Source organism: Hyaena hyaena, unplaced genomic scaffold, assembly GCF_003009895.1.
Source record: "Hyaena hyaena isolate Hyena2069 unplaced genomic scaffold, ASM300989v1 scaffold_24, whole genome shotgun sequence".
In the NCBI taxonomy this organism is placed as follows: Eukaryota; Metazoa; Chordata; class Mammalia; order Carnivora; family Hyaenidae; genus Hyaena; species Hyaena hyaena.
In genome coordinates this window covers 4,161,793-4,176,189 of record NW_024080656.1, presented here as the reverse complement: position 1 = coordinate 4,176,189, position 14,397 = coordinate 4,161,793, and the positions used below count along the sequence as shown (strand labels likewise).

General features: G+C 39.6%; 1 protein-coding gene across 10 annotated transcripts in view; it reads left to right on the top strand.

The window, feature by feature from the left end:
• Positions 1-14,397, top strand: part of APBB2 (amyloid beta precursor protein binding family B member 2) — a 379,646-nt gene that overhangs the window by 168,374 nt on the left and 196,875 nt on the right. For 9 of the 10 annotated variants that reach the window (XM_039227003.1, XM_039227004.1, XM_039227011.1 and 6 more), the window contains one exon: positions 8,293-8,361. In XM_039227003.1, the coding sequence (XP_039082934.1) occupies positions 8,343-8,361 (19 nt within the window). In that variant the 5' untranslated portion in view covers positions 8,293-8,342. Of the gene's footprint in view, positions 1-4,397; positions 4,417-8,292; positions 8,362-14,397 lie in introns of those variants that run through there. The other variant, XM_039227005.1, reaches the window with a different exon arrangement.

Sequence of the window (14,397 nt, the reverse complement as noted above, 5' to 3'; positions counted from 1 at the left end):
GAGCCCGACGTGGGGCTCAAACCCACGAACCGTGAGATCATGATCTGAGCCGAAGTCGGACGCCCAGCCAACTGAGCCACCCAAAGATTGAGCCACCAAAAAGATTTTTTTTTTAATTTATGAAAGAAGGACACTGTGCATTCCACCTTTATTTTAACTTTTCATTATGGCAATCTTTAGACCTACAGAAAAGTTAAAAATACTGTAATGCCAGTATACTCATCACACTGTTTTATAGCTAGTTTTTTGTTCAATAATTATTAATAGAGATTTTTCTAGATAACTAAATATAGAATATCCTCAGTTTTAAATAATGCATAATATTCCATCATACAGATGTAACTCAGTTTCCTATTGATTTTTTGTTTCTGATTTTGTTCCTACTAGAATTATGCCACATTCCTAAAATTTGCCATCACAGCGTACTCTGACATACTGAGTGTAAACGGTCATGTGTTGTGAATGAACAACAAGAGAGACCAAAGATACAGCCTATATTGATCAAGACATTCCTGTGTAACCTAGGGAGGGCATTAGTGTCCAAGGAAGAACTTGATTCCCCATAGTGGGATCCTCACACAGCATCATAGCTCCCTTGGACTGATTCAGGTTTAGTCCCAGTGGCTCTTCTGTGATCTCATTTTGGTTGTTGCAGGTATAATTCATGTATCATTTATCTCTTGCCACAATAATGTTGTGTGATGAACCACTGCAAAATTCAGTAGCTTCGGCGATAGCCACTGAAATCTACAGGATGGCCGAGGGATGCCCACGGTGTTTGCTGGGCTCTCTCGGGGTCCTGCAGTCAGTTACGGGTACAGCATGCAGCCCTTTGTGACACTCTCCCATGTGTTTGATGGTCAGCTGGCTCAGGCTGTCTAAGATGGCCTCCGCCAAGAGGCCTCCAGCATCCTTCCGAGAGCCCAGCCGGGATGTGTTCTGGCAGTAGCATGGATTGTAATCTTGTTTCAAGGGGCTGGAAATGGGCCATTTCAGGCTTCTCAGGCTTCTCTCTCATCCTATTTGCTAACCTGCTAATGACCAGAGCAAGCCACACAGCTAGACCACAGTGGGTGGGAAAGAACTACAAAGTTAGGGGGCAGAGGGCGAGGATACAGGGAGAGGTGTTAATTGAGGCCATTAATGCAGTCCACCCTCCAGAGCCATCCAGCAGCCTATTTTAAATTGCTATTTCTTAGAAGCATTAAATATTGCTGTTATTTCTAAATTGCAGGTATTGTGCCTTTGAAGTATGAAAAATGGAGATGAAATATTTTTCTGGGGGAATCATAAGGTTTTTGCTTCATTTAAAAAATTCTTGTTAAAAATTATAAAGGTAATTCATAAATGGAAAAGTCTACCTTTATTCTGTCTTAAAAGTATTTCTTTTCCAATTTTGGGTATTTTCCCCCTTGGGATACATTTCAGGAAACTGAGTTTTCCTTCTCTGTGCATATTTTTTGATAGTGTTCTTGGAATTGGTTTTAAAATCCGTCTCTGAGGACATCGAATCAAGTGAGATAAAGAGCTAGAATCACAAATCAATGTTCTGATGTGTTTTTGTATAAGATAATGGACATTAGAGATAGGATTAGTCCCTACATCTTTATTGCTGGAACTTTTTTCTGTTTTAAGTTATGTTAGTGGCAAATTTAGGCTTTCCCAGAACAGTGATTCTCAACAGTAGATATTTAGCTGTCAGGTATGTGGATGGCAAGAAATTGCTACTAGCAATCATGCCTCAAAACTTTCCTTGAAATATCAAGTTTATTTTCATAGAGTGAAATATGGTTTGCCACACCTCTACTTTCTTCTCTGTGGAAATGCAAAATACTAGAAATAAAAATTTGCATATGCATATACTTATTAAATACTCTCCATTATATCATAAAATTTTACACACTATAGTTGTTTAATGGAAACTGTGTGTATTGTTATGAAGTAGGCAATTTAAAGGATTTTTCAGAGTTGGACTGTGGAGTCATCTGATGCAGCTCTCCCAAATTATAGATCTGAAAATATAGATTAAAGTTCTTTAGGGAAAAACATTTGAAACCTTAAAGGATGATTGAATCAATATGAATTTAGAGATAGGTCCCACCCTAGAGTGAAGCATCTACTTTAAAAGTATTTATCAATTAATCCAACCTTGTAGATTTTCAGGAGGGTTAAGTGACAGTTTTTTGACAGCCCTTCCTATGCTTGGCAGGCTACAGTGATGACTTCAGTAATGGCAGAAAGAAAGTTCCCATTATAATTGTAGTTCTTTCCTCCATTCCTGGATGCAGTTTATTATTTATGAACATTATCACAGAGTGCAGGACAGGGCAGGGAGGGAAGAAAGATGTGGGCCACCACAGTTTATCAGGGCCTTACATTGGGTGTGCAGAGATCTCCAGGACACCTCCCTTTCCTTCAGAAAGCTTACAACCTTGCTGAGAAAACAGGTCATAGGTATAAGAAAATATAATATCTGCCAGGCAGTAAGCAAAGCAGGCAACCTGTTGTATCTGATTTGATCTTCATAGTAACTGTCAGATGGGTGGTAACCACGATTTCCAGTTGAATAATTTGTGCTTCAGACATGAAGTATTGGTTCGAGATCATACAGGACCTCAGTGTTGAATTGAGTTAGGAAGTGGAGAGAGAAATCTGGGCTGACATTATAACTTTCAAAGCTGGGGGGCTGGAAGTGTCTACAGCATAGCGCCCCTTAGGGACTGTGGAAGGAGGCCCACTACTTGCATTTCTGGTTGGAGACCAGGGATGACAAATGTCTTACAGAACTCAGGACAGCCCTGTATGACAAAGAATGTCTTACTCAGCAAAGCTTACACACACTTACCTAATATTCATGTAGGCAGACAGCATGCTTATAACTGCAAGAGCCTAGAAGTTCTAAAGTATTATTTATGGCTTTCATATACACTATGTATTCCAGAAGTGGAAACTCCTAATTGTAAGATTGGCTTGTATTTAGTGTTTTTTGGAATTTTCTTACAGTTGTTCAGCGTTTTGAAATTGCCGTTATTCACAGTAGTGCAAATCATGATTTCTGGGCTGATGACACAGCACATGCCTGGGTCAGTTTGTATTTATGGTTGTTGCACTCAAGGTAATCTACCCGTAGCTGCGGGCATCTGATGGCTGTTCGTTATGACTGCTGGTGTAGTCGGGCCCGAGAATTTGCTTCTTGAATCGTATCTGTCCTATTATTACTCCTTTTCTGGAATTCATTTGTATAGATAGGCTATTTATCTATGAATTTCACTTCTAGATAGTAAAGGGATATTATAAAATACTTGTTACAGCAAGGGATTGTTTTTGATCGGATTGCATTGGGTGGGAGTTTTCAGGAGAGTAACTCTTTGAAGGCAATGAAGGATTTAAGTAAATGAGTTTCTAGGATCAATTGGGTATTAGATTGTCAATGGTTCAAAGAACTTTATTCTGAAGGTGGGGTTGGGATTCTGTCTGTCTGTCTGTCTCTCTCTCTGCTCCCCGCCAATAAATAAATAAACATTAAAAAAAAACCAATTAGGTAGTTCAAAGAAAATTTTATCAAGGATGCAATAAGTAAGCTGTATCTAAATGGATGAACACATGGGCGTTTTCATCTTTTTCTTGGAAAAAGAAGTATTACACATGGCTTTAGCTTACTTGGGAATAGTTTCTCAACTTTATAGTTAAAAATGTCAGGTGGTGAGAACAGGAGAATATCCCAGTTCTATGCAGGTTGCTGAAAGCGGGCAACCCTCTCTCCCCCCCACCTGCAGACGGTAGCTGTGTTGGGCAGTGCTCTCTCTGCACACAGCTTTCTCATCCCTCACCCCAAGATGGTAACTTGGCTCTCGCTACTTCTAGAGTCTGCAGTATCTCTTATGGTTCTCCTACCTCCTACCCTGCCAACGTTTTTTTGAATAGTCCCTAAATTAAACCCACCTCAAATTATTCAATTTGATTATATCCTCTCTTTCCTACTTGAAACCTGATACAGTGTGTACAGTGTGTAATTAAGAAAAGGTAAAATACATAATAAAAATAAGGGAGAATCTTCATCCTAAATTACAAATACAGTATGACAAATAAGAATAATCAGTAACACAAGTGGAACACGTAAGGGCATGATTAGTGTGAGAGGTGGCATTCTTGGTCACGGGCACATAATGTTGACAAAAATGAAGACATTGAGGTTTGGATTGCTATGATAGGAAAAGTTGAGGTATATATAAAATTTTGAATTCATTTATTTATATCCAATGGGGAAAAAGCATATACTGAACCAAATACAGGTGGGTATTTAACTTATTTACTTATTCATTTGTTTAACAGTGCTTCCATGATTTCTGCTTGAGGACGCTCTTCTGTGGTCCTTTTGGACATTTATTGGGCCTTTGTGGCATTATCACAAAGCATGTAAGCATTGCAGATTTTCATTAATGGGACACATGAAAATGCTGCTGGAAGGGAAACTATTGTTACTAGATGGCTTCACTTAGTTGTTTTAAAACCACAGCTGTCTCGGGGCACCTGGGTGGCTCCGTTGGTTGGGCATCTGACTTGTGATCTCATGGTTCAGGAGTTTGAGCCCCGCATTGGGCTCTGGGCTGGCAGCACAGAACCTGCTTGGGATTCTGTCCCTCCCTTTCTCTGCCCCTCCGCCTCTTGTGCTCACTCTCTCTCTCTCTCAAAATAAATAAGTAAACTTAAAAGAAGTAAAAAAAAATAAAAAGACAGCTATATTCTTAACATGGAGCTCATAGTGGCCTACGCAAGTCTCTGGTGTCTTTGAGCTCAGAATGTGATTTCAGGGAAGCAGAGACACCTGTCCTGAATGCTGGCACACCTCCTCTGGCCTTACAGCTGAGGTGGCATTTCTTCCTGCCTTTGCTTTTATGGAAAAGGTAAATAATATTTTGATTAGGGTAATGTCTCAGACTCTGTCTGCATCCCCTAGGTCAGTGCTTCTCCAACAGAAAAGTAATGTGAGCCATAGAGGTAATTTGAAACTCTCGAGTAACCATAATTCCAAAAAAAAAAGAGGGGGCTGAGGGGCGCCTGGATTGCTCAGTCGATTAAGCAGCCGACTTCGGCCCAGGTCATGATCTCATAGTCTGTGAGTTTGAGCCCCACGTCAGTCTTGTGTGCTGGCAGCTCTGAGCCTGGAGCCGGCTTCAGATCCTGTCTCTCTCTCTGCCCCTCCTCCCTCATACTCTGTCTCTCAAAAATAAATAAACATCAAAAAAGTTTTCTTAAAAACCATACTTGAGTGCTTTTATATTTCTCAGGTTATTCTTATGCAGATTTAGCCCTTGCCACAAAATTGCTGGAAACTGTTACCAGTTTAGGCTTATTCATCAAGGATATAAATGCCTAGGGCAACATAGCGCTACATGTTTGTGCTTTATTCCTGGGGCCGGGGAGTGCCTTGCACGTGGTAGGTGTGTGATGTTAACTCAGCTAAATCCTGTTTAGTCCTCAAGTTGCAACTTAGATTGTACTTTCTCAGGTAAGTGTATTCTGATTCTCCAGTCTTTTTTTTTTTTTTAATATTTTTTATTTATTTCTAGGAGAGAGAGAGACAGCGTGAGCAGGGGAGGGTCAGAGAGAGAAGGAGTCACAGACTGAAACAGGCTTCAGGCTCTGAGCTGGCAGTCAGCACAGAGCCCGACACGGGGCTCGAACCCACAAACCACGAGATCATGACCTGAGCGAAAGTCGGACGCTTAACCGACTAAGCCACCCGGGCGCCCCCTGATTCTCCAGTCTTAATAGGTGTTGCCCTGTTCCATTTTCTCAGAGAACTGAATTTGTGTCCTCCAGGTCATATATCCTTATTCACCGATATGAATACTTTTGTGTTTCGTGTCCATCTCCCTGACTGGTCTGTCTGTAAGTTCCATGAGATGGCGGGATAGCATAACCCATGCACATATGGAATAAATGTTGGTCAGATAATAATAGCACAGGATCATTTAAAATCTGAAGTGATTATCTGAATGTCAGTTCATACCTTTATAGACGTTGGAGTTTGTTTCATGTTGGGGAGAAGGAATTTTCTTTTCTTTTTTTTTTTTTTTTTTAAAGATCTGATGCAGTGAAAAGTATGCAGATTCTTAGTGTTTGTTAAAGCCTTTTTACTCCTTTAAGTATGCCTCTTCTTAGCTTTCTCTTTTTATTGATATTCATTGCCTTGAAATAGCTGTCACTTCACATCTGTCTCTGCTTATAACTTAAGGTACACTGAAGACAAAAACTTAAAAAAAAAAAAAAAGAAAAAGAAAATTGTAAAATACTTTTCAGGAGCTGAGAAAGGCACAGGGCAAAAGCAAAGGTACATAGAGGAAGCATCTTTTGCTGTTTCAGGACAATTTAAAATATACCCACCCTTTTAATTATACCAGAGTAATGAGCCTTACACACAATATGTGGAAATATAATTAAAAATGTATTGTGGGTCAGTAGACCAAGTGGTCAGGTCATTATCTGAATCATAAATTTGGGGGTAATGCCTATTAAAGGTTACTAGTTTGGAAAGGTTAACATTGACTTCAGTCTTCACAGTATAAAGTTGTACATTTTGAATAATGCTTTAGAAAAACTGCCAGCATTTGACTTTTTCAAGAAACCTCTCCCGGGACTATAATGAGCATACGGAAACGTGCACGTAAGGGTACAGCTTCATGAGCTTCCACATCCAGATCGAGGAACAGCGCATTTGTATCGTAACGTCCCAGAGGCTCCCCTCCTGCTTCGCCCTCTTTCCCGCCCTCCAGGGTAAACCACTGTCCTGACATTCATACGTTTTTCCTGTTTTTGTATGTTCTGTAAACGGGATCTTACAGTAGCCGCATTTGGGTTTATAATAGATTGTCATTCTAAGTGACATTCTGATAGCAACTCATTGAAAACAAGGTCTGTTTTCAGTTTTCCTTACTAAGTATGTAATTGGGTAAACTGGTACATTTTCACTGTGTCTAGTGCTTTATTCCTTTAAGAAATTTTCTATGTAGATGCATGCGTGTGTGTGTGTGTGTGTGTGTGTGTGTAATGTGTGTATATATATACTTACATGCTTGTATATATGTATATGCTTTTAAAAATTTTACTCAAATGCGATTTTGCCCTGCTCTGCATGTTTTTCATCACTTAGTCTTGAAACCCTTTCATATCAGCTCATGTAGACCCACTTTGTTTTTCCTAATAGCGGCACAGTACTCCGCTGTACGGATGTATCCTAATTTAATGAACCAGCTGTCCACTGAAGAACAGTTAGTTACTGATCTTTTGCTTTGAGAACAAGAGTCCATGTGGTTTATCTGTAAAATAAATTCTCAGAAATGCAGTGGCTGTACAGTGAGGGCCATGCATTTTGAATTTGCTCAGATATTTCTAAATGGCCCTTCAAAAAATTTTGCCAGCTTTTACTCCCATTGCCAAGTTTTGAAAATTCCTTTTTCCAGTGTTGTTGCTTTAGGTTATGTGTTATCAAGCTTGTCAATCTTTGCAGTCTGCAGAGGAAAACCAATGAATCCTTGTTATTTAAATGTGCGTTTTCTTCCATTTTGACTGAGGGTAGTTATTTATCTGTTCATTGGACATTTGTGTTTCTCTGGGAATTTGTCCTGTCCTTTGCTCATTTTCTATAGGCTTGTTTACGTTTTTCTTAATAATTTCAAGGTGACCTTTCTGTATAAATGAAATTAGCCCTTTTATGTCACAGTATTAATTTTTTCAGTTAGTTTTTTTGTCTTTATTGTGTTTGTAGACATTTTCTATTCCCAAACAGAATGTTTAAATTTTTATGTGGTGAAATGCACCAGTTTTTTTCCTTACTGCCTTCTGAATTGTGTGGGTTTTTTTCTTTGTTTGTTTTTTTACTTTTTATTTTATTTTTTTATAAATAGTTTATTGTCAAGTTGGTTTCCAACAACACCCAGTGCTCATCCCCACAAGTGTCCTCCTCCATGCTGAATTTTGTGTTTTTAATGAGAAAAAGCATTGGAAAGTTGAGACACATAGATAGATACAAAGATAAATAGATAGATAGACTCCAGACTGGTGTGGAAAAAGAATCTCAAGAAATGTTTATGGAAAATGTGGTTAAGCAGAAATTGAAATTTCAGTCAAATGTGTTGTGACCAACTATAAATAAACACAAATTTTGATATTATCTGCCGAAAATTGTTTAACATTTTTGACAGCTTTTGGAAGAATTTTCAATGCTTTGCTTTTTTTTCTTTTATGCTTTGTTATTTGGGTTTTAATTTCTCAAATGATCCCTCTTTTCAGGTTTCAGATTCTAACCTATTTCCTGCACCACTGCTGGCATCCAGTGATCCATGTCAGGAGTACTTCCAGGTCAGACACACCTTCACATTTTTCAATGCAGAGAAACAGTTGAATATTAAAATTTTAACAAATATCTATGATGGATGATTGTTTTGATGTTAAATGTGGTTTGCTAAAATGACATCTGTTTGCTTTTTATTGTTCACTCGTGTAGTGGAAAAGTCAGCCGTTAAAATAAGATAGAATAATCAATTGAATCTACCCGTATTCATATAATAATTGCCTGACTCTAGTAATTGCGAAACGTAAAAATGTTGAATTGATTATAACAGGAAACTAAAACTATGTCAAATTTTGCCATCTAGCATTGCGCATGATCGCCTGTGAACAGTTATGTATGAACAATGAAGTGTTGGTGGTGAATCTCCATAAACAGCATCTTGACCATTGTTGGGTTTGTCTAGAATAGAGCTCCCCAGTTCAGTATCCTCCTTGATCTATGCTGATTAAATTCAGGCCTTTAAGAAACCACCATAATTTTATTGCATATCCCTTTCTTTGTGTCATGACAGATGCTAGGCCACACACACTGTGGTGTGGGATTTAATTCTTAACCTCACAGTGATATAATAAGGAAGAAGCAATTACGATAACATTTTGTCTTTTTTTAAAATGTTTATTTGTTGAGAGAGAGACAGAGTACAAGAAGAGAAGGGGCAGAGAAAGAGGGAGACACAGAATCCAAAGCAGGTTCCAAGCTCCCAGCTGTCAGCACAGAGCCCGATGTGGGGCGCAGGGCTTGAACTCACAAACCATCAGATCATGACCTGAGCCAAAGTCAGATGTTTAACCAACTGAGCCACCCAGGCGCCTCTCAATAACATTTTGAATTAAACATAGGATAGGATTGCAAATGAAAGATGAATCTGATAGAATCCGTATTTGTTAGGTTATAAACCTTCTGCAAATTCTGAGTTTTTAAGTAGATTTAAATTAGAACAAATAGCTATTACAGTCCCTCAGTTCTGTAATTAAACTCCTTCAGTACATCCGGGCTGTTTTCTCTCTTGCATGACACTGCATGTTCTGTTTCAACAGAGAACTAAAATAAGACATAATAGAATAAACACTAAGCTCAGGAGAGGTATATGAGTGACAGGTAATATCCTTTATATACAAAACAGCCAAAAACAATGTGAAAACCTAAATTCACACAGGAAAATTAGGAAATCAGAGCTAATTTTTAGAGACCATCTAATCACACTGTGATAATTTAGGAGCAGCAAATAGATTTTCTTGTAAATACATGTTTGAATAGGCATATTGGTTTTGGAAAATCAAAGCAAATAACATGTTTCATTTTAAAGAACACAGTTTAAATTGTTGAGAATGACCCTTCTAGGAATTCTCTAATATTTCAAATCTTTTAATACATTGCAACACAGGCTCAGTATGGAAACTGTAAGAACAAAGCTAGCATGTATATAAAATGATGTGTTTTCTTCTAAATGGAAGTAAACTAATCAAATAACTTCTAGGAATTTTTAATTGTCACTTATATTTTATTATGCTAATGTATTCATTCTTCCTAATGGTACTCAAATTGCTTTTATTCCTCGGTAGTTATATAAGAGAGAATGACATTCCCAGCACGTTTTTTTTAATGACAGCTACTACTATCATGCATTGGTATAGGATGTGACACATTTTACAAGAAAAGCAGTATTCTTTTTTCAGTGGAGTATATATTCCAGTCAGTTTTTTACTCGAAAATTCAGATGGCAGCTAATGTGGGAAGATCTGGACCAATAACTGGGGTAAGGTAGCCTTCCATCACACTTCCTGACTCCCGGGAGCTATGACTACATGGAGCCTTTTTTTTTTTTTTTTTATGTTTATTTATTTTTAAAAAAATGTTTATTTATTTATTTTGAGAGAGAAAAAGATGGAGCACAAACAGGGGGAGTGGCACTGAGAGAGAGAGAAAGGGAAAGAGAATCCTAAGCAGACTCCACACTGTCAGCACAGAGCCCGACACAGGCTCGACTCCATGAACTGTGAGATCATGACCTGAGTTGAAGTTGGACTCCTAACCGACTGGGCCACCCAGGTGCCCCAACAAGGAACCTTTAAAAAAACAAACATACCCCTGAACCTATGCCATTATCTTCCTGGAATAATCCCTGTTGAACCTTCAAGATTCAACTCAGGAGTCCCTTCCATGGAGGTCTCAGCTGGTGGCAAAGTCAAGTAGATCCCCTATTTCAGGGAGTCTGCCATTGTATCATGTTCCCTGTTGGAAGTGACTTGAGTCCCAGCTTCTCAGTTACTGAAGAAAACTTGGGTCATTACTTTATCACTCACCTACTTTTTCCCACCGAAACCAGTATTCCCAAGCTTGATCTTTGACCATATTCATCAGAGTTGGTTATAAAAATCTAGAGCTGTATTTTAAAAATACATTAACCTTCCAAAGATGTTGAGACTTTTCTAAATGATGAAGATGGCTTGGAAATTGAGCAGAGAAAATATCCTTTGGGATAAGCATATACTGTGTCAGTGTGACTGCTTTGAAGGTTGTAATTCTTATTTGAATACATAAATTCCGATTTGTGTTTCTGAAATAACTAATCTTCACATTTGCCAGGGGTGCTCTCGGAATGCCAGGTTTTCCCTTGTCTGGAGGGCCTTTCTCATCCTGACCCACTCCTGCCTACTGTTTAAGACCCAGCTCAGCTGTGATTTTTTTCGGGGGTACCTTTCCTTAACCTCTTTCCTTTGCAAATACCTTTTTCTCATAAGTCTCTCTGCCTACGTTAGCCATTGTGAGTCTGTTTAATAACTTCATCGCTATTCTTTGTTGTTGTTGTTTTTTTTATTTTTTTAAATGTTTATTTTTGAGAGAGAGAGAGACAGAGACAGAGCGCAAGTTGGGGAGGGACGGAGAGAGAGAGGGAGACTCAGAATCCCTGAGCTGTCAGTACAGAGCCTGACGCTGGTCTCAAACACACGAGCCATGAGATCATGACCTGAGCTGAAGTCGGTTGTTCAACCTACTGAGCCATCCAGGTGCCCCTTACTGAGTTTCTTGAAGAAAAGTATCTGGTACATCTCTCTTGAGTCTCCTCAGCTCCACTGGGGATTTTTAACAAAGTGACTCCTCAGGCAATTAAGCTGAGAGGGCATGGGAAACTTCTAGATGGGTAAGACCTGACTGTTGAAATCCCGCTCTTATCCTAAGAGCCTGGGGAAGTTGCCCTGTGAATCAGCTGTGGGAACCTGTTCCTTTGGCTTTAGAAACTTCCAAGGTTCTGATCCTGTGATCTCTCTGCCTCAGTGACCCAAGCTGCCTCCTCATAACCTTTGCTTCTTTTGTTCATAGAGAAGTTCTTATCATTTTTGTCACATTGAGAGTTTACTTTCATGAGTAGTTTCAGGAAACCAGCTTTATTTTGCCTCTCCTTCCTAAAGAAAAAAAAAATCTGAGTTATTTCATTTCCTTACTACTTTCAGGGTTAGTTCAAAAGGCAACATTCCTCAGGGTAGAAGTGTTGCTGTTAACTCCTCAGTGGAAATAAATTTGTGTAGCAGAAAGTTGAAGAAGCTGAAGTTTCACCGAAGAGCGGGGCCAGCATTGGGCTTCCCGGGGCCCGTTTGTCAATTTCCAATTTTATAAGCGTGTCATGGGAGCACGAGGAGAGCAGCAGGTTATGGCGGGAGGAGTTTCCTGTCGTTACTGACAAAATTTTTTTTTTTTTGACAGATGCCCAGAGGTCTCAGAAAAGAGAAAGCAGAGCAGGCAGGCCTAAGTACAGATTCCAGCATGAGTTTGAATCAGGATGTCACCCAAGTTGTGGGGTTACATCTCCGTCCTGGGATCCTTGTGACTCTGGGTTCAGGAAAGCTTTGTTAATCTTGGGGTTTAAGTAACCCTGGCTTACCTAATTTTGTTTATGTCGCATAAAAAATACTGTTTATTAGCTAAGGCTTTTTTTTTTTTTTGAATTCCAAAAAGGAGTTCAGTTTAACGTGGTTTAACTGTGGTGTGTGTTTAAACACACACACACACACACACACACACACACACATCAATTGATTTTTAACACCCAAGAAGTCTAGGGGGATCATGTTTCAGGCATGGCTTGTTTTAGGGATTTCAACAATGTCCTTAGAGCTTCCTCCTTTCTCTCCATCTTATGGATCTGCTCGCTCATTTGTTAAGTTCGTGCTAACTCATTTTGCCTCTTCATGGTGACCCCTTGAAGTTCTAGGCTCATATAAGATATGATATAAGCCTTTGTTTGTTTTGTTTTGTTTTATTAATTTTTGAGACAGAGACAGAGCATGAGTTGGGGAGGGGCAGAGTGAGAGGGAGACAGAATCTGAAATAGGCTCTTGGCTCTGACCTGTCTGTCAGCACAGAACCCGACGTAGAGCTCGAACTTATGCATTGTGAGATCATAACCTGAGCCGAAGTCGGACGCTTAACCAACTGAGCCACCCATGCGCCCCTAGGCTTATATCTTCTAGTTCAAGAAAAAGAGCCCCCCTCCTCTGATCATTCCGGCAACTGTCTTAGGATTGACGTTGGGTGGGTCTCATGCTTTTCCTCAAGCCAGTCACCATAGCCATGGGGATTTGCTACTCTTACTGGCTGGGCCTGGGCCTTCTCTCCACGAAGTAAGGGGGAGTGTTATCTCTGCCTGAAACACATGGGCTGAAGCCCTAGGATGTAAGCTGCCTGAAAGTAGGTATTTTTATTTTGTCCATTTTGCTCACCGCTGGAACCTTAGCAGTTAGAACCATATCTACTGCATGGTGGTGCGCACCGGAAATCCTGTTTAATGAAGGAATGAGCATGTAGAAAGGTTGATTCCCCAAGAAAAATTGTGGGGCTGGTACCAGATAAGGAGAAATGCATCCAGGCTGTAACAGATGTTTCTCCATGTGTATGCAGGAGAGCGATGGCAGTAATAATATTAGCTTTTGTCACACTCTTCACTCAGCTTGCACCTAGCTCTGGAATAGGAATCGATCCTCCTGGACTGATGCGGAGCTTCATAGCAGCATGATGAATAGATGTAGAAGTGATGGCAGAGTTTTGGGGCCCCATCCAGCTAACAGAAGTCCAGGAGGAGCAGAACCACCTCTGTCCTGAAGACGCTCAGGGTTACTGGCATTTGCTTACCCAGTCCTCACTCGTTTTGCTTATTTTATGCACTGTAACGTTCTTGACCTTGAGAAGAGCAGCTAGGACATAGCAGATGCTCAATGGATATTTAGTGAGCGAATGGGTGAATGGGTTAATGACTCAAACATTTATTGAGTACTCTTACATGCCAGGCTTTGCAAAAAGGTCCTGGAGATTCTGAGAATTTAAAAATGAAAGGGAAATGCAAAGCAAGATGACAATGAGATGCTACTTCATACCTACTTGGATGGCTAGCATAAGAAAGAGACAATAATGTGTGTTGGGGAGGGTATGGAGAAATTGGAACCCTCCTACACGGCTGATGGGAATGTAGACTGGTGCAGCTGCTTTGTACAAGAGTCTACAGGTCCTCAAAAGGTCAAATATATTTAATTATAGAACCAGCAATATAATGTAATTAGCAGTTCTGCTCCTGGGTTGTATACCCGGGAGAATTGAAAACATGTTATACATGAATGTTCAAAGCAGCAATACTTATAATAGCTAAAATACAGAAACAACCCAAATGTTCATTAACTGATAAATAGATAAATAAAATGTAGTCTGTTGATACACTGGATTATGATTTGGCCAAAAAAAGGGAATAAAATACTGATACATATTACAACACAGATGAATCCTGATGACACACTAGGTGAGGAAAGCCAGTCACAAAAGACCACGTGTCGTGTGATTTTGTTTATGTCAACTATCTAGAATAGTCAAGTCCATAAGGACAGAAAGTAGATTGGTGGTTGCCAGGGGCTTGGGGCTTGGAGGGTGACCGCTAATGAGTGGAGGGTTTCTTTTGGGGACGATAATAGAATAGATCATTGAATTCTGCCATTAGATTGTAGTGATGTATGTACAACTCTGTGAATATGCTAAACACCCCTGAATTGTACATTAAAAGT